The sequence below is a fragment of the Eucyclogobius newberryi genome, unplaced genomic scaffold (assembly GCF_026437365.1).
Source record: "Eucyclogobius newberryi isolate DKJ021-1_F unplaced genomic scaffold, fEucNew1.0.hap1 SCAF_1, whole genome shotgun sequence".
NCBI classification, from domain to species: domain Eukaryota; kingdom Metazoa; phylum Chordata; class Actinopteri; order Gobiiformes; family Gobiidae; genus Eucyclogobius; species Eucyclogobius newberryi.
In genome coordinates, this window is record NW_027315723.1 from 30,865,274 (window position 1) to 30,886,163 (window position 20,890).

General features: G+C 39.9%; 1 protein-coding gene across 2 annotated transcripts in view; it reads right to left on the bottom strand.

Annotated features, from left to right (window-relative positions):
• Positions 1-20,890, bottom strand: part of fam184ab (family with sequence similarity 184 member Ab) — a 162,497-nt gene that overhangs the window by 68,088 nt on the left and 73,519 nt on the right. For both annotated transcript variants that reach the window (XM_072443534.1, XM_072443526.1), the window contains exons 8-11: positions 17,031-17,212; positions 13,034-13,219; positions 2,390-2,512; positions 976-1,137 (exon numbers count right to left, since the gene is read on the bottom strand). In XM_072443534.1, the coding sequence (XP_072299635.1) occupies positions 976-1,137; positions 2,390-2,512; positions 13,034-13,219; positions 17,031-17,212 (653 nt within the window). The remainder of the gene's footprint in view (positions 1-975; positions 1,138-2,389; positions 2,513-13,033; positions 13,220-17,030; positions 17,213-20,890) is intronic.

Below are 20,890 nucleotides of genomic sequence, written 5' to 3' on the forward strand. Positions count from 1 at the left end.
TGGGCAATAGCATGGCCCCAAGAGGGAAAAAAGGTCAACCTGTGGGGCCATTTCCCTTGTTCTTTTCTATAACTACTGTAATACAATATCTTTGCGAGCAATCCTTTTCGAGGATGCTGGACACAAAAATTAAGAAAAGGAACAGACTTTGTTGCGAAAATGACATGAGAGTGAAACTTGCCAAGGTGAATTATTTCTGAACTGGTCTCTGAAAGGCAACAGCAGAAGTCACACAGATTTGCAGTAAATATTCATTATTATGTTTTGATGATTTTGTTCTTTGAACACAGTGATGTTGATGCAGGGTTCATTTTGTGCACCAGTAAAATATATATATTTTATTTTTCCAATTAAGAAGGGTTCGGTGAATGCGCTTATGAAATTGGTGGGCTTCAGTACCTCCAAAAAGGTTAATAACCACTGTCTTAAAGGTTTTAACAGTAAAGAGTTTTAAGTAAAATCCAAAACATATATTCCACGTTCCCCAATTTGAAAAGTCCATACATGTTTGTGACCTCACGGCTGAACTAGGAGCTCAGCACGCAGCTGCTGGGCTTTTACCTGGGACCACATCACTCCTGTCCTGCACTGGCTCCCTATACATTTTAGTCAATTTGAAACTTGTATTGATCGTTTTTAAGAGTCTAAATGGCATGGTGCGTCCTGCTTATTTGAGTCCTGCTTAATTGAACCCCATGTCCCTTCCAGAGCTTTTCCCTCTGAGGAGCAAGATGTCACCAGGACCAGGCTGAAGATCAGAGGACACGGGGCCTTTTCTGCTGTAGGACCACAGCTGTGTCATTGCCTTTGCACATTAGAACTAGAGCACTATAAATCCCTGCTCAAAACACAACTTTTATTGTTTTTCTTTTCGTTGTTCAGCTCTAGGTGTTTCAAATGTAACACTGACATAGCATGTTTGTTAACTCTTAATCCAGTTCTACCAGTATTGCTCTGGGGTGAGTGAACGCTAACCTGCAGAGCTGTTAGCATGTTGCTGGTTTCTCGGAGGCGGCCTCTGGTTGCGTCCAATTCTTCCAACAGTTTGTCCTGGGCCTCCTTCAAAGTGGAGATCTGCCCTTCGGCTGTGTCCAGCTTCTGCTCGCCCTGGTGCACCTCCCTCTGCAGCCAGGACACCTGCGGGTCAAACACAAGACACAAAGAGCAATGACGACAGCCCTGAAGGAGGTAAAGACGGGGAATTCACTTCTAATGCTAAATACAAATAATAGCAATCGAAACGCACACATTTAGGAATTTTGAGGATAACTTATTAAGAACTAGGTGGCTGAATAAACACAGCACAACAATAAAAGTGGTTTCCTCATTTCTTTCTCAGTTCTTTTAAATCTGTGCAAAAACATTAGCGTTTGCTTCTGCATTTGCATGAAAGTTTGAATTGCTGATTTTATCGTCTTTTTTATTTGTTGTATTTTCATTATTTCATTGTCTCGTATCATGCACTGTTGTAATTTATTTTATTGTCAGTTATTGTATCTCCCTTTTATCTTTGTCGTTTTGTAAAGCAGTAAAAATCCTGTGCTTGAATTGAGCTTTATAATAAATACATTTGCTGTTACCTTATTTGTGATGTGGTATAACGACAAGAAGGTTCACTCCATCTGATAAACATTCATTAGTCAAGGCTGGTGTTTCTATGACAACCAGGCAGTAACTGTGAAAAATGACATAAAAATAAGCTGGTTTTGGCTGTGAGTTTCAAAGAGGTGTGGTTCAGGGGATGGAGTTCAGGACGAGCTGTGATGCGACGCCTAAATCCTGTTTGTGACTGTAGTGACTGTAGCTCAGCGTCTAATGCAGTTTGTAATGGACTTTAGCAAATCAACTCTGCTTTTGTGGTTTGCTATATTTATGACGAACAAGAAGTAGTGTAGCCCAGAACAGTTCCATATTTGGTTTATAGAAATAGACAGAGATACTGGGACGATATTTGCACTTTTTAGCGCATTGGCTATTGGCCTTAAACTCCAGCATAGAACAATGTTTAGATTTGGCCGAACACCTGAAGAAACAAATATGAAGCTTTGACACAAAAACACTGCACAATGCTAAAGTATCAACAGGACAAAACTCGACCTTTCCTGAATCGTCTAAGAATGATTGTATATAATTCCAGTATAAGACCAGATTGTATATATTAAAGCGTCACTATGCTACTGCAGATTTGTTTTCATTATAATACTTCTCTTATGTAGAGCAGTGAAGTAGAGCAGAACGTAAACTGACCAAATACTTCTTTCATGCCATATGTTTTCAGGAAAATTATCAAAATGTTTCCTACAAGTTGGCCTCTCTCTAATAAATAACTATAAGTTGCTGTATATAACTGCACACTACAGTAGAAGAGCAGGTATACATGATATTGTACCTGTTCGTTGGCCTCGGTCAGTTTGGTGGTGAGTTCTTCTCGGAGCTCGTCCAGTTGCTGCTGCAGGAGACTCTTCTGCTCCTCCAGCGACAAACGCTCCCGTTCAAACTGCTGCTCCAGCTCCTGAACACCAAAGACACAACTATTAACATTTACAGTTTATAATATTAGCAACAACCAACCATGAAGCATCAGTAAGGTTTATAGGTTTTGACAGTAGTTGTATTAAGTAATAAACTATCATTTATAAAGATCATTGCTTTACATTTTGTTCATGGTAAAAAGTAATATTCATCTAAAATGGACTTTGTGTTTAAAACCACAGAACTGTTGACATCATCTCTTCATAAAGGCATTTCACTGCAGCAAACAGTGAATCTTCATTTTAACTTGTTTTTTTTTTAATATCATAACCCAATGTCAACATTTCTCAAAGAATCACAAGTACAGAATAATGGGGAAGACCACTATAATGTTAAAAGCTAATGTAAGTCACATTTTCGTAGTTTTCATAGTGTTTTTCCAGACTTAATGTCAATCTCAATCTCCAGGTCGTAGCTGTGACAGAAAGAAGAATATGCCCCTCGTAGCTTTACGCGAGCCAATCTGTCATTTACTCAAAGATTCATTTTGCCTGAACTCAAGTGGATGATGAAGTGAATATTACATGCATTTATTGAAGTCAGAAATTGGGAGGATGATTGCCATTGTCCTTGACGGCGCTGAGAGACAGTGCTCGAGCCCCGCTGCTATAATAAAGCTCATTATGTGGGCAGATGAATGGGGAGCGATTTCTGAACCGAGAGCGCCGCTTCCCAAGGACAATCACAGCTGAAGGAAACGGCTGTTATGTCAAATAAATGTTCAGCTGCTATTCGTTACAAAGGACGGGCTAGTTTGTAAAGAAATATAGCTCGGGTAATAAGACGCGGTTCCATGGGAATTAAAAAGAAAAGGTCTTTATACCAGAAAAAAAAATGAGTAATTGAATTGCCGTGTGTGTATATAGGTTATAAGGTTATGTTTCACAATAGTCTTGTTTGTTTTGCTCGGTGGAAAATAAATAGTTTAGTAACTTTCTGCGCAAGGAAATCTACCGTATTTTCTGGACTATAAGTTGCACCTTTTTTCATAGTTTTGCATTTTTTGGTAGGTGCAACATATACTTATAGTCCAGAAAATACGGTATTTAGCCTCGTTTCTATTATAAAACATGTCTGAAATAAATCAAAGTGCAGAGGAAAAGGAAAAGGAAAAGGCTGATGTAAAAGTGTGTACGAGACAGCGTCCCCGGGTTGAGTTGATTTTTGTGCCGACGGCGGCCGCGTATCGATTCATTTAGATCAGACCTGGCCATTTCACACACGCCTTTCATTATGTTTTAAGGAGGTGAAAGAACGGGGGATGATGAAAGACGGCGCACAAAGGGACGTGACTTAACTTCAGACGAATCGAGTCCAGACGCCGCTTTAAAGGAGCTGCGGGTATAACGCGCCCGTGACATTTTTGGACATCCTCGATAAGAATATGTGAGGCCGAAGACGGGGCAGGGATGGGAAATAATGACAAAGATAAACAATAATAAAGGAAATGTTGTTTTCAGCCATGTGACGGCGCAGTAAAATGATCAATATATGGAAAAAGTACAAATATTGGGAACATGTGACTGTGCAAATCATGTTTTTTTTTTACGGATGGGCCAATATAGATTTTTGTTTGTTTTTTGAGTCGATACCGAAATTCCAATATTTGTTTTGCTTCTGTGACCAATATTTAGATTTTAAAATCCATAACAAGGCCCACACACCACACATACTTTTTAAGCTAAAGTAAAGCTACCAAATTGACTTTTCACTCATAAACAGATAAGAACAAATAACAAAAAAACAACATTGTATTTAACTGGGATATAAAGTAATTTGCTGCATAGTTGTGTAAACATACGGCCATATTGTTAGCCTTATTGCTCTTCTGTTCCCTTTTTACTCATTGGTCTTAGTTAAAATATAAATACCAACTATGAGGAAAATATCCGTGGAAAATATAGTCCGTTTTTGACACCAGTTGATACTTGAATAGCTTCAGTATTGGCCGATGCCGATACTAGAACCGATATAATTGCACGTCCCTATTTTTCCGTTCATAAAGCATAGATGAAAGATGTTAATCATAACTTACTATTCAACAAAAAGACACAAAGCTGCCTGTTAGCTTCCCAATTTCAATATTTTTTGTATTTTGTATCTAAAAGAATAAAATAATGTGAATAATTTGGGGTTAAACCAGGCCAATCACCTTTAAAAGTAACAGTAGCACAACTTATAATGAATATAGATACATTCATAAAGGAAACATATCTTATAGACTTATCTTTTTTTCGGCAAAGACGAAAAATCAATAAAACACAGTGAAATTAAATGCAGTTTTTTTCCGTCTTCGCCCCCTTCTCTCACTCATCGTTTGGCCTTTCTTCACATTGACAGAGTGATGAACACTGTCTGCGGCGCACATCAGAGCTCAGCGGGACGTGGAGCTATGAGTATGGGATATGCATATGTAATCCTTATGGAAATGTGGCTGTACAGCTGCTGCCTCCTCTGATCACTTCACTGACGAATATCATTCAAAACGCGTCCTCGTTACGCAACTCTGATGCAAGGGAATTCTTGATCAGAGCCGGTCACTCGCCCTGTAAACCGCAACGCTCTGGAGAGGAGATCGTGGCCACGGGGCTCTTTGAGATGGAGAGAGTGACAATTTAGGAGTTTAAAGGTAAACTAAATGGCATACCAGTAAGCAAATGTGTTTACCGAGGTGGGAGCTGACGTGTACAGGTAACAAGCTCTCAAATTTAAAGTCAATCAAAAATAAAAAGGTATGACTTGAAGAACCATTATAAACTTCAGAAAAGTCCTTCTCAATTTAGGCCTGAAAGCAGTGACAGGGAGTTTGACAGAAGAAGCATAAACCAATCTTATAATTTAACATTTTAAAAGCAAAACCATTATTTCTTGCCATTGTTAGAATAAATAGTCTTGGTAAAAATAGTGACTAATAATCAAAATCGAATGTAAAACCACACATTTCTTTATTCATGTCCAGAAGCTGTTGGACTGTTTGAAAACTAAAAGCAGTGAATTCTCCTAAATGCCTCTGGTCTAGCTCCATTTCAGCTGCGACAGTTCAAGTGCTATGGAAAAACGCAGTACTTTCTGTTTCAATGGTGAACATACTACATACTCTGTAGGCAAAGTAAGTGGTGCTAAAATATACACGACATTAATTCACAGCAATAGGCCAAGTTCTGCAGTCAACGTTCACATTCATCCCACTCATTGGGCCTTCATTTGGACAGTTTTGCGTTGCTATGGTCTGTGGTCCCTCTTCTGTAGGCAATAAATGTCACGCACTTCAAGACCATACATTACCATACATTAAACAGTCCACTGCCGAAATGTCAAAGTGTCATAGAACTAACACTTCATGATGAGTCTGAATGATAGTGTAGTTTAGAGCAGGAACTATAACACATGTAGAGTATGTATATATGTATAGGAGTTTTTTTGTTTTGTTTTTCCCCCCATTTTTTTTGTTTTGGGAGTGTCTGCAGAGCCGCAGCGCGCGGCCGAAACTGCCATGTTATTTTTGTGCCGGCCGCGCGCCGCGGCTCCTGAAACTGCGCCGCTATTTGACTGCGTTTTAGCGCCGTTTTAGACCGCGCCGGGTTAAAGTTAGGGTTAAGGTTAGGGTTAAGGTTAGGGTTAAGGTTAGGGTTAGGGTTAGGGTTAAGGTTAGGGTTAAGGTTAGGGTTAAGGTTAGGGTTAAGGTTAGGGTTAGGGTTAAGGTTAGGGTTAAGGTTAGGGTTAAGGTTAGGGTTAGGGTTAAGGTTAGGGTTAAGGTTAGGGTTAGGGTTAGGGTTAAGGTTAAGGTTAAGGTTAGGGTTAAGGTTAGGGTTAGGGTTAGGGTTAAGGTTAGGGTTAAGGTTAGGGTTAGGGTTAGGGTTAGGGTTAGGGTTAAGGTTAGGGTTAAGGTTAGGGTTAAGGTTAGGGTTAAGGTTAGGGTTAAGGTTAGGGTTAGCCATGAGGCTATAAGGGAAATACCGCGGTCCCTGAAACTGCGCGGCTATTTGACCGCGCCGCGGCTCTCCAGCCACGGCCTTTTGTTTTAGGCAAGATTTATAATGTAATCATATAGAAAACCCAGGCAGATTTGTATAACTGCGCATCAACAAATAGAAAACTTTGTGTTCTACAAAATACAAGTGTAAATTTACAGTGAAATTTTGAATTTAGATCAAATGGATCAAATCCGGATTTAAACTTTTTTCTGATGCATGATTATACTGTATCCAGATTTTTTGTTATTACATATATTACATATGTTTTTATTGCACATTCCCAAGTTATTTTAAAAATACACGATTGTAAATATGGTTTGTTATACTAACTACTCCTACTACTACTACTACTACTATTACTACTACTTCTACTACTACATTTTGGCTTGCAGTTTTTATTGAAGTTGAACTAACTAGACTCTAGTTCTCGTCAGCCCTGTCACATCTTCTGTAGTGAGTCAAAGTGAACCTCTATCTCTTTCCGGAAAGCTCTTTCAGGTGAAGTGTGTTTGATTCTCACCTACGTACGCCGTGTTTCCGTTTGGTGGGAGTCGATTTGCTGTCATTCAGAAATAGCAGCAGCAAAGTGTCACTCTGAACACCTGTGTGACTCAGGCAGCATATGTCACATCTGACAGCGCCTGTATTTTTATACGGGGCTATTTCTGTGCATCTCTTTTGCATGGATCTAGTTCCTCCTGGTATTCAATCACGTTAGCTAAGCTCTGGCATATGTGGCGTTAATACATAACGAATGGGAATGTTCTCCCACCTCAGCCTCGGCTCAATATTCTTACATTTGACAGTTGGTTAGTCACTGCTAAACCTCTGAGGGAGTCGAGTATTTTGAAGCTCTAAATGCTGTTATTTGCTACGTTATATTAGCAGCATTTTACCAATTCAATAATCATATTACACACAAAATGTTACCTTACACCACCTCAACAAAAAGAAAAGAAGAAAAGAGCAAATGAAAATAGGTTTGCTTGATGAACAACGCGATGAATCATTCCTAACAGAAGAGGACCTCGCAGTTATTCCAACTGTGTCAATTGTGGAATTAAAAATGTGTTTTTAATCCAGCTATTATGAGGGCTAAACCTGGCTTCATATGTGGTCAGCGGCGCTGCGTTTATCGAATGAACCATATGCGGTCACAGCGGGAGGTCTGCCATTCACAATCTCCTCTCATTCATTAACAAACAATGGCACTGTGCTTTTCTGGCAGTGGAGCCAAAGTGTCAGAGCGACTGCACAAACCAGACTGTGTTTACCCTGACAATAGTTTGAAGGAACCACAATACTGTTAAAAGTTAGGGTTTTAGGAAAGCGTGTGCACAAAGCAGTTACGGTAAAAAAAAGTTCTTTAGTTTGTCGGTCACAGCAGCCAAAAAAAAGACACATTCCTCAACACAAATAGCTTAAGAATGATATTTTTTCTACTATTACAATGGTTCTTGGTTCTTTGTATTTGTGTTGTTGTTTTGCCCTCCATTAACCTTTTCTCATTTCATACTCCTTTCATGAATGTTTGATTTTTCTTTTCAGTCACTACATTCGTTTTCTGTCTGCTCGACTGACCCTTTTACTTATTTTTGTAACTGCTTATGCTTAATTCAAATCCTGCATTCTAATTTACCTACACAGGTAAATGTAAAGGTACAAAGCCAAAAATGTCCTGATATTAAACACAGTCACTGATGAGGACAAACATAATGTGTTTGGTAGAACAGGGTGAAAACTCAAACTACATCGACCCAAAAACACCTAAATTGTTGTTAAGTGTTGAAACTCTACTGAAGTTTCTGATGATTCATTATTAAAGGAGCACTAAGATAAGATAAGATAAGATATTCCTTTATTGTCCCACATGGGGAAATTTCATTGGTGCAACACAGGTAGATACAGAGGTAGATCCAGAAGAACAGATCACTTATAGGAAGTCTGAAAAACACTTTCAGTAGAAGATCTCCTATAAGTAAATAAAAACTCCCATAGACAAATAAATAAATAAATACCATTTCATGTGATCCCGACAGTAATTGCACATGAATATGTGTCACGACAGCACATAGATTGCACATGAATTCCAACAGCAATTGCACATATGACAGAATTGCACATCAGTATTAGGTTAGGTCAGTATTGCGACGGGATAACGTGACGATCTCCGGGTAAGACGACTGTTCTCCGCAGTTTCATGAGTTCCTCCTTTGTGGAAACGCGGTACGGCGCCGGCCGGGGGGCGGGGCCGGAGCCGGGGGGCGGGGCCGGAGCCGGGGGGCGGGGCCGGAGCCGGGGGACTCAGAGCCAAGACACGACGAAAACACTCAATCCAGCCGAATAAAGTCAAAACAAGTTAATTTAAAGCGATTCCAGTGCGTGTCCCGATCATTCGTGAAGTTCCTCTTTCATATAAACGTGTATATAAACGTGTACCGACGACACGCCGTACTTTAGCGCGGCCGGAGGGCGCGGGGGGGGGGCTGGTGGGCTCGCTCGGAGCTAGCTCACGTCACAACAACACAACGAACGCAACGAAAAACGCTCAAATCCAGCCGAAAAAAGTCAAAAACAGTTGAATTAAAAAACTATTCCAGCGCGTGTCCCTATCGTACAGTAAAATAGAAAAAATATACTAACTATATTTACAAAATATAGGAGATAAAGCACAATAAGTGTGAGAAAGAAGAGAGAGCGTTTACACCGGGCTGCCAGCTGTACCAGCGCCTTATGACTAGGCAACTTTTCTGGCGAAGGGTACACTTGTCTTCATCAAGAGGTTATTGCTTTGCTGGGAAAGCGATAAGATTACAAGTCAGATCAGCGAGGGGCAATCCCGCTCACCGAGGTACACGGTAAACGGGGTGAGCCCCCGTTTACCGAGGTACAATTTACCAATAGAAACAACTGCAGTTTGAGTTGTTGTTTTATTGTTTTGTGAGACAAACTTAAGAATGTTTGTGTCTTCCTTTGAGTTAATCATTATTTAGCACTACCTTATCCATGGTTTAATCATGTTAAGCGCTAATTTAAGTTTAGATCTGGTACTACACAGAGAGAGATGTATTATTATCTTAGGTGGTACGTGGTGTGAAATGCTTCAGATCCACTGGTTAAACTATTCCATCCGATTAGCGTATTATAAATCACACCAGCCAAAAAATGCACAATAGAGAAGAAAAAAACACATATACGTCGCACTGGAATATAAGTCGCATTTTTGGGGGAAATGTATTTGATAAAATCCAGGACCAAGAACAGACATTTAATCTTGAAATGCATTTTAAAATAATAACAGATGAGAGAACATGGTGAATAGGTGTACGTATGCTAACGCTAACACCTTCAGCTACATGACGTATGCTAACGCTAACACCTTCAGCTACATGAGGCACAGACAGAACTGTGGTAAGTGTCTGGTATGTTAACGTAACATATGAACAGTTATTCAGATAACTATAGCATAAAGAACATGCTAACAAGTTTACCAAAGCATCAGTTTTACCCCAAATCACTAAATCCATTGAATTCTTCTTCCTCTGTGTCACTTCTAAACAACTCCAAACTCCAGAGGCAGTTTGAAAAGCGCCCCAGAGCCTCATAGAAAATCAATGGGGATTTTTAGCCAATCAAATCACAATCAAAAGTGACTACGTCACTATGGTTTCTCCAGAGGAAAATAGCGACTTTGGGGCGCTCCAGAAAGCGCCCTTTTGAAAGTAGAAGTTACGCCATGGAGCTACGCTTTTTACGCTAGAGACTGAGGCATGTGCGCGCGCCTACGTGGAAGTGCCACACACGCCGTGTTTTCTGTTTTTACGTCTTAAAACTGCATCTACAGACGTCTGTGACAAAAGGTACGTCCAAAACGACTCAGAATGAGCTGCTCAACTGTTTGCTGCTTTATTTGTGTTGACGTGAAAGTGGCTGATTTCGTATCAATCCGAGCCACATGTGTCTGTCAAACCCCGTGCTCCGTTACCATGACAACAAACACACTAAAGAGGAGTGTTTTTTTTAGTTTATTACTTGCATAAGGCTAACGCTAAGCATTAAGTATCGCTTAACTTCTATTGATAAAAATATGCTTTTGTTATTAGAAAACCTATGAAAGAAAGTTATAATTGACAACTTTCCAACAGTAATAATGTATTTGATGATTAAATATAAAAATGTAAAATGTTGCACATGTAGTTCAGGGTTACTAATGCCACTTAGAAGCTGTTTTATGAAACACCAACAATTGTTTGTGTTTTTATTTCCTCTTAATGTAGTAATGTCTACTCTGCACTATAAGTGACAGTATCACTGCAATTTTTGTTTTGCTCTTTTCAATCTGATATTTTATGAAGTGTAAAATGTAATTTTATGTCAAATGTATTTTCTCACAAATGGTATCTGCCTCTAAGTCATATTATCATTAACAAAAGTGGAAATAAAGTGTCTTTACTTAATTCATTCAGTTGTAAACGTGTATCTAAAATATGTGTCCATACAGTCAATGTTAAATATTTAATTTTGGACATTTAAAAAAAAAAAAAAAAAAACACTGTCATGTCAAATAGCCCCCCCTATATTTTGTACCACCAGCCTCCACTGGTTGCCAGTGTGAAAATAACAAATAATATCACATATAAGTCGCTCTGGAGTATAAGTCGCACCCTGACCAATACTATGAAAAAAGGTGCCACTTAGGCTGTAAAATACAGAACCTTCATCCACTACGAGCAATGCATGTCTTTGGCTAGTGGCCTTATATGTAGAAATTGCGAGTCAACAACTCTGCCAGTGTGCGCCTTAAAATAGCCCGACTGTACGGAGACAAACACGACTGCAGAGCTGCACACACGAATGACGTCCCCAAAACTCATCCCCGACATCTGGAGCGTCGTAAAAATAGCAGCGCTTCCACCGTGCAGAGGAAGACGAGCGCCTGCATGATTCGATAAAACGGGATCCAGCTGTTCGGTCGCCGCGGGCCACAAACGCTGATTACACAACACACTGCTATCTCGAAAATGAATCCGAGCCGCCGCCGTAACTGAAGGAGCCGCTCTCTTCACGTGACGTCCGTTTGGAAATGCTCCGCGACGCCAACGTGATCGACGGCGTTATTGGACGCCGCCGCCCGTTGGGTTCACAGTGGAGCGAATTTTTTTTCAGTTTCCGTGAGTCACGCGCTCGCTTTAAAAATCCACTCAAAGTTCTGACGTATTGCACAGGGCATTTTAGTGGCAGTTTTGAGAGTCACTAGGCATTTGACTCATCCATGACAATGGACAGAAATAAGAGTAACATTTAGAGCAAAAGAATATCTTATATCCCCCATTTCCATTTTCTTCTGCATTTCATACTTCCAGTTGTTTTTGTAATATCCATATGCTTTCACTAATCTGATTATTTTCCTTGATTAACATTTAAAACACAGTAAGATTGACATATTGTGCGACTTGGACAACTTAATAAAACTTGAGGTTCAATTAAATACTGTCTCTCTTCATTTCTGAAAGCCTTCGAGGCAACAGCTTTTGTGATTTTGAGTTTTAAAATATGATTTGATTAGATTCAATTAAACTAAAGACTTGTTGATTAAAAGTGGGCTGCTTTAAAGAGCGTCGGACCACTTGTGTCCCAGTCAACGCGCAGCTAAAAGAACGATGAGGTGTAAGCGGGGGCTGTAAAAACATTCAGAAATCTAGTCATTTAGCACTAGCACCAAAAGATTTTACAGCTTTAATTGGTAATAAAAATACAGATCATAGCAACAACTCATTTACACTGAGCATTTGATTTTCAGATGCACTGCCCAAAAGTACACAAAACAAACACATTGAAGCTCTGGTAGTTTGTGTTTGTTTTTTTAGAACAAGGGCTGTCGTCGAATAAAGACATTCTTGGTTGAGTAAAGAAATGTCTTGCCGATCGAGTAATCAACTAAAAAGGGGACCCAAACAACACCTATTTATACAGAAATGTACCGTATTTTCCGGACTATAAGTTGCACCAGAAGAAAAAAACATATATAAGTTGCACGGGAGTATGAAATGCGGTTGCAAGTGTGAAAATAACAAATACTGTCGCTCCGGGTTATAAGTATAAGTATATAAGTATAAATATAGTATAAGTCGCACCCTGGCCAAAACTATAAAAAAGGTGTAACTAATAGTCCGGAAAATACGGTATTTATTTGTCAAAAGAGGCAGAAAAAAGTCACTCCCAAATCGTCATCTTATATTTTCTCCTTTTTGCTGTTACCCATATAAATCCTTATAAAGTAAATTAAATAATTAGTTGGCGGGTCAACATTTTTGTGTGATTGACTATGCACTGTTTAAATTGGACCACTTATTCGGTTGTGATGTTCAAAGCTGTCCCATTGTAGAGATTTAATATGAACTTAATATTACTGTTATACTCTCTAGTGAACCTGTCACAGCTGCCTTCACCCCAGGCTTCAGTTTCAGACGAGCCTGTCTTAATGACGTCTCTGTGTCCATGTCACGAGCGGTGTTTGGTGCACTCACGGCCAGCAGTCGGGTCTTGTCCTTCTCTGCGCTGTTGAGTGCGTTCTCCAGGCTCAGGCGGTGCTTCTTGGACACCTCCTCCAGCGTTTTGGCCTGGCCGTCCTTCATCTGGCTGGACTCCTCCTCGTAACGCGCTCGCAGGCTGCCGACGTCCTTATCGTGGGACGTTCTCTCCTCTCGAAGCGCCTGGGACGACAAAAACGACATGCATGTAAATTGGAGGGAAGGGTCCCAGCTGGGGTTTTGGAACAGACAAATATATTAGCGCAAAAGGCTTCAGGAAAGAGAAATACGCGAAACTGAGAATGTAATGTACTTTTCTTCACTCTTTCTCTATTGCACAGACTTGTTTACAGAGGCACAGGCAGTCGATCCATCATAGTTCTTTCCATTTTGCCACTTAACATTCATCTGAAATATTGGTTAAATCCCACTGGCTAAAAGCTGTGTGTCTGAGAGCAGGCTCCATCTGTGGAGGCTGTAATTGTCTTATTGATTATCATCAGCGAACATCATGAGGTAGAATCCAGATGGACCACTGACAAACACAGACATGGTCCGAGGCAGTGTTTAGCACCACGAGCTACAAATGTAGAATGTTGGATCATTAATAGTGTTTTAACCTCCAACGCAACTAATTATTTGGAAAATGATTCTCCAACATAGACACATGTCAGAGTAGATCCTTGTTCCTTATTGTACATCATATCACACAGACTAACGTTTCAAAATATGCCTTGGTTGACTATTCATGGCTACGAAACAAAAATACTTGATACAAATTTATAAATAGAAGTCTTTGCTGTTTTCTAAGTAGCTGCTTATATTTCATTCATGTTTTAATTTCCTATGATTAAAAAAAAAGTTCAAGACATGACTTGTATTTTGCACAGGTCGCAGTCGTTATGGGAAGCTCCATGCTTTATAAAACTATTACAAAATGGTGCTTACATGGGGCTTTTTGAGGAGGTGTCCGTCACAGGGGTCCAAGCAGCATCATTTGAACAAACCAGCCCAAAGGAAACTCACCCACAACAGTGATTTTAAACCAAAGACAGCCCTGAGTCTGAAGTAGCCTTCCTGTGAGAGAGCGCACAGGGCTTTCAGCTGAACGGACACAGATAATAACTACTGAGCCCACATTTACATTTGGAGCGAGGGGTAGGAACCTTCTAATTAGTTTATTTTTATTTCAGCTATTGTGTGTCATACTGTACTTGCCACACTTTGTATTCTTGTTATTTAGTCTGAGCGGCTCCCAAAATGAATGCCCTTTCACATAATGCTGAGAGGAAGAGGCTGGACAGAGTCATCAAGAAGTCCAGCTCCGTCCTGGGCTGTGCTCTGGACTGGTGCAGGAGGTGGGGGACAGGAGGGTCCTGGCTAGATTCACATCTATGCTGGACCATGAGTGTCACCCCCTGCAGGACACTCTCTCCGCTCTGGAGAGCAGCTTCAGTGAGAGACTGATCCACCCTCGATGTGTGAGGGAAAGGTTCCGTAGGTCTTTCCTGCCTGCTGCTGTCAGACTTTATAACAAACACTGTTAGTCCTGAACACTCGCAATACTGACCTAACCTAATACTGATGTGCAATTCTGTCATATGTGCAATTGCTGTTGGAATTCATGTGCAATTCATGTGCAATTACTGTGAAATTCTTGTGCAATCTATGTGCTGTCGTGACACATATTCATGTGCAATTACTGTCGTGATCACATGCAATGGTATTTATGTATTTATGTATTTATTTATTTATTTATTTGTCTATGGGAGTTTTTTTATTTTTTTTATTTATAGGAGATCTTCTACTGAAAGTGTTTTTCAGACTTCCTATAAGTGATCTGTTCTTCTGTATCTACCTCTGTATCTACCTGCGTTGCACCAATGAAATTTCCCCATGTGGGACAATAAAGGAATATCTTATCTTATCTTATCTTAATAACCCTTTAGAGCCACAACAACAATTAATTTCACAACCTCTGCATTCTGCACACTATCCCACCCCGCTAAACCCTCTCTTGGGCACTTTAACTACGTGATAGCACATTTGAGCAGTTCCGTGATCCTCTGTTCTCCCAAGGCGTTTGAGGGAGTGGGCAGCAGGCAAGTGCACGGCGGGGGGTCGTTTGGCGGCTCCCACAGGATCACACTGCACAAATGTCACCCATAAAAGCACCACCAAGCACACACGAAGAAGCTTCACTTGACATTTACCCCCCGCCAAGGCCACGGCGCTGACTCCACTCTTTCTTACATCATCTGCCCTTTCAGAGTCTTTGTTTTTCAAAAGAGTTTCTGTGTCGGAAGTTAGAGCGCAGCGGGGACTGACGGGCTCGTAATGGTTTGGCTTCAGATTGGATCATATACATCTTTTAATTTTACTGTCCATTGATAGTACGACACGCGTAAAGCTGCATCGATAGAGCTGCAAGGAGCGAAAGAAATAGAACATGTTGATATTGTGGAAACATGTACTAGATAAGGACGTTGAGGATATACAGGCATTCTTTTAAAAGGTGCAATACTGTGACATAATGTCAAGCATCCTGGTGCAATATTATCTGTCCATATAACAGCTGTAAATAAGAGTGTTATCATTGCTATTATTATTTTTATTAACAGTATATGAGGGTTTTTTATAAGAGTTTTTTGTATAAGTTATCTGTTTTTTTATTATTATACTTCTCAAATCAAATCAAATCAATTTATTTTTGTAAGGCCCAAAATCACAACAACAGTTGCCTCTGAGGGCCATACTTCTATACCTACTGTGTGTTGCAACACTGGAATTTCCCCATTGTGGGACAAGTAATGGTTATCTTACGTAACTTTTCTATCGCCATGGAGATAAGCAGGTGACGCCATCAGACCGATTGAATAGAAGCCGTAATGTGGAATATTTCCGGCAAAGCAAGCACCTTTAATAGCTCCTCCTCATACCGTGTTTGATTAATTGTATGGGGCTGTTTTTAATAATACATAATAGCAAATAACACTTTTCAAGATACCCAAAGACGCTTTTTTTATTCCCACATTGGACACGTACTTTATCTTCTGCATTTCATTGTTTGTGTAACAGATAAAAACATGATATTTGCCCCATGAAAGTCAAACGCTCCTGTCACTGTCAGAGGCTTGGCAGTGACCTCACAGGTGAACACATGGTTAACCAGCTAAGCCCAGACTGCACAGTGACAAAGCTAAAATAAGGCAAAAAGGATAGAAAATGGAATCGCTTTGTTGTATTTTCAGGGCGAGTGGGCTTTAGGTTTGCTCCAATGCTCAGAAAAATAGATTTCTGTTTTGGCCTTTTACCGTTCGGGGACTGAAACAGAGGAAAATGAGCGTCCTTTATCTTGTACAGAGGGTTGGCCGCGTTCATTTATTTACAATGACTCAGAGGAAAATGTGCAGACTGAAAAAGAGCTTTCTTTGTTGAGCTGGAGGGTTTTTTCTTCTTCAGTTTTCTGGCGTAAACGTCGTAGTGAAATGAACAATAGTTGACACAGGTTTTGCTCTCAGGCTGATACGTTGACACACGTTATGATACACGCATTAAAACATACGGCATTTTAAAAAGCACTATGAGAAACAAGTCACCAATGTGAGATGTGTCATCATAAAAAGACAGAAATATAAACACTATTTTTCCTGCTTTTTATAGTCATGGCCTTTTAAATTGGGTCAAACAGATTCTCGTTTTTCTAAAGTGGCTGCAAGACGTCTCGGTAACACAGAAAAAACAGAATATTGCTAAGGTTTAGCAGCAAACAAAACAATATCGAGCAACAGTTGAACAACAGAGTAAATAATACATGAACACTCGAATGGTTGAAGTGATCAGGATGTATGCGGCGATATGCTCATCTCCAAATCCTCTGTTCTGAAGATGAAACGCTCGGGTCTGGGAGGTGAATCCGACAGAAGTGACTCTCTGCATTGTGACCCGTGTTCATTTATTCATCCCTGACGATGTGAATACAAAGAGCACCCACCTTCTCCAAAGACTGGATCTGCTGCTTTTGCCTCTCGTCCAGCGCCTGCCCCTGGGTGACCGTGGCCTCCCTCTCCTCCTCCAGCCGGACCACCTTGTCCTTCAGCCGGCTGCGCTCGTTGTCCAAGTCCCGGATGGCCGCCTCGTGGGTCATCTGCGTGGCCTGGAGGCTGCTGATCTGACCTGGAGTGGGGCACGCACAGGGGGGAAGATTCAAATGTCACTGTGGTAGTTAGAGGAAAAAACTGTGAATCTACTCTAACAAATAATAGAGGGTAATGTTGTCGCAGTACAATATTTTCCATAAAGGCCCCATACTCCATATTAATTTGAATAAAAGGAAATTAAAAAGCCAAAAATACTCTAGACATTCTTTTAATTCAAAATATGCTTTTGTATGTGGAGCTGTTGTTTTGTTAAAATCAACTTTAGATGGCAAAATGGAAATTGAACTCCACTTAGTCGGCATTTTTGTGTGTGTAAATGACAGCAGATAGATTTAAGACACAACTCACACACAACAATTAATTTCCTCAATACCCAGACTCAGAGACATCTCATCTAAATTAAGGAGAGCGAAGTCATCATTTTAAACTGTGTGTGATCCCAAAGTTTGTATCAGTGATAAATGTGAGCATAACTGCAGTGCTCCTGTTGTTTATCTAGTTTACTCAGTTTAATTTTTATGTCAGGCACAAACTAAATATCTAGCAGATAAAGAGTAGATGACATTTATCTTTGTTATTAAACTGTAACACCTGCATAACCTCTATATAATGTACTTTTAGACACAAAATAATAGTAGTTTCATTATTGGTACCACTAGTTCTAATATAAATTAGGAGCATGCTAAAACTATTCAAGAAATGTCCACTCGTGTCTTCTTTGTGTCACTTTTTCAGGATTCATATCTAATCACATGAGTATCTAGATTGTATATTAGTTTTAGTTTTTGGGGGTGGATTTTTTGCAGACTAAAGCTGGGACGGTCACACTTGTTTGCATTTTGTAGAGTTTTTCTATAAATGCATGTAGGTTTTGTTGAACAGGACATATTGAAGCATTCTGTGGGGTTGAAGAGTGGGGAGAGACATTCATTGAGTAGAATTGAGTTGTCAGAGCAGGGAATAAGTCTAACAAGAATGTGTGCTTCAGTCTAAACCCCTAAGGCACGACAGCTTAGGGCCTAAGCTGTCGTGCAGCGAGGATCATTTGATTTTAAATAGCTGTTTTTCCAGTTGTTTTTAACTATACCTTATTTGTCCTGTCTAAAAGAAATGCAACAGAAAAACAAATCTAAAACTGTCACACGCTTTCATTTTTGGTAGGACCGCCTTTAGAAAAAAGTGTGATTGCAGCACTTCTGGGGAAATTAGAGGAGCGCAAACATAGATTTAAGAGGTGTATTGCATTTCCAAACTCCACTACTGCTGCTAGACTTGCTGCAACCTGGGAGATAATAAACCATGGAAAACTGTGTTATATAGAGTACATGAAGGATTCTCCACAAAGACAGTGAAGGAAAGGGACGTTAAAACATCTCCAGGCAACATCAGCAATCGTCAAATCAAGGATGTTAATGCAGCTCCAACATGCTCAAGTGCCTGTGATGAGTGTGACATGATCGATGCTGAACAGGCAGCTCTGAGCTCTGAGCTCTGTTATACAGGTATGTGAACTCTGAACTCACAAAGTATGTGTTCAATTCCATTGTTGCCCAGATACGGGGGAAAGAGAAGAGGATTGTGTTGTTATTGAGGTTTGAAGAGATAAGATAAGATAAGATAAGATAAGATATTCCTTTATTGTCCCACATGGGGAAATTTCATTGGTGCAACGCAAGAGGACTGTATTTTTGATTTTTTTCAAATCCTCAAAATAAAAATGACACAAAAAAATCTGATTTCTTAATTGTATTTCTATATTGTCATCAATGCACAAGATATAATACATTAACATGGTAATGGAAGGTAAAATACGGTATAGCAGAGTAGTCACATGGTGCTCACTCTCTCCAGGGGGCGCTGCAGGGAAAATAAACATTATGATCAGGAATGCTCATTATGTATTTGTAGCCTTGTCACTTTGATAGTCGGCTAATATAGCTATTACACACTTACAGCCTGTGCTCCCTTCATATAAGGCTTATATAAGGCTTTCATTTTTTTGCGGCTCCAGACAGATTTGTTTTGTGTTTTTTTGGTCCGATGTGGCTCTTTGAACATTTTGGCCAGAGATTTCTTTTGGACCGGCAGTGTAAAATAAGTTGAATACTGCAACTACAAAATAAAAATCACTGACTATTACCAAGGAAACAAATAAAAGACAAAGAGATGCATTTCAATAGAGTTATTAGTTGTTGCTATATATTGAAAGCTGATGTGCAGAGGTTCCAGCTGAGGACAAACACTACAGAGGATTACACTTAGGACGTTTCACGCGTGGGACGTTGGATTTTTTCTTCATTTATTCCATTTTGTCCATCATCTTATAAATGGGAACTCTCAAGCTGCTTGACATGCTGAACGAAACAATCAAGCTACACTTATTTCCAGTCAAATCAATCATTCTGGGAAGTATCAGGGTCAGTTTGTTCTCAAAACCTACAAATAAAAATTACCCTAAAATAAAAATTAAGAGGACTTTTTATGGATTCCGCTTAGACGGGACTTGTAATAAAGCGAAAAATCGCTTCATTACAAGTCCCTAAAACTCTATATTAGTGCAATTACCTACACCTTTTAAAAGAGAATTGTCAAAACCAAACAGATGCTCAATCAAGTGTCAATCATCTGAACCCTTCGGAAACCAGCTTACACATTAACAAAGGAATTTAAAATGTGAATTCCTCTGAGCAGAGCTTGTTTCTACTCATAATTAGAGTAAAACAGACCTCAGAGTCCAAAACGACGGTCTCAGCTTCACAAAGGCTTCACAACAGCTTCAGCTTTAATTTTTTTCTGGCGTTTTAGGACAAACAGGCCCCTAAAGCGTAAGAGGAGGTGAAGGGATGAATCTACTGTCAGTGTTGAACCTGCCCATGCGAGCACACTCAGATGCGAGTGTGCGCGCGTGTAGCTGCATCTGTCAGCCCTTGTTTTAATGAACCCCATGAATCACTTTTATCTGTCATCATGCAAAGGCCTTGACAGGTTAAACAAATGTGCACTGTTAGATCGAGCCGTTATTAATGCCTCTGTCAGGTGCATTTAGCGCTTTGCTCTTGTTTGTGTACCACCTCCAAACACCTCTGCAGAAGCATTTCTTATTCGTCAAAAGAACTCAAGTCTTTTCTTCCAACTCGCAATTTGAATAGTCATAATTATCACATTGCAGAGGCTACAATTATTCAAGGCACATCATTTCCTCTGCAAAAAAATAATGATTGTGTAAAACAAAAGCTAATGCTGTAATTGAGAGCTCAACAAACATGCTCTTAAATGCATCACGAAAACATTGACATTTACAAAGAATTCTAAATCTTTTAAATGTTAATACTTATCAGAATAAAATGCTATTCAATTTGTTTTCCAAAATCATTCAGCCTTTACAAGTTTAGCTCTCACGATTCAACTAGGGCTGTAGGCCTTGAGTTGCATTAGTCAGCTGCAAGGTTAATAGTCTGTGATTTTAAGAGGGTTTTTCTCACATTCACATGAAGCACAGCCACAACACACACTCGTCCATTTTGGGAGAGATTTGTTCAAAGTGGAGGAGAGCGCAAGTGTCATGGGATAGAACGAGCTCTATTGAAAATACATACACGAGCGGGAGCTGACGTTCCATGCGCTCTTATGTAGAGCCAAAATAAAACAAAAAGAAGAAACATATGATTAAACCAACGGAGCTTAGCATTGTATG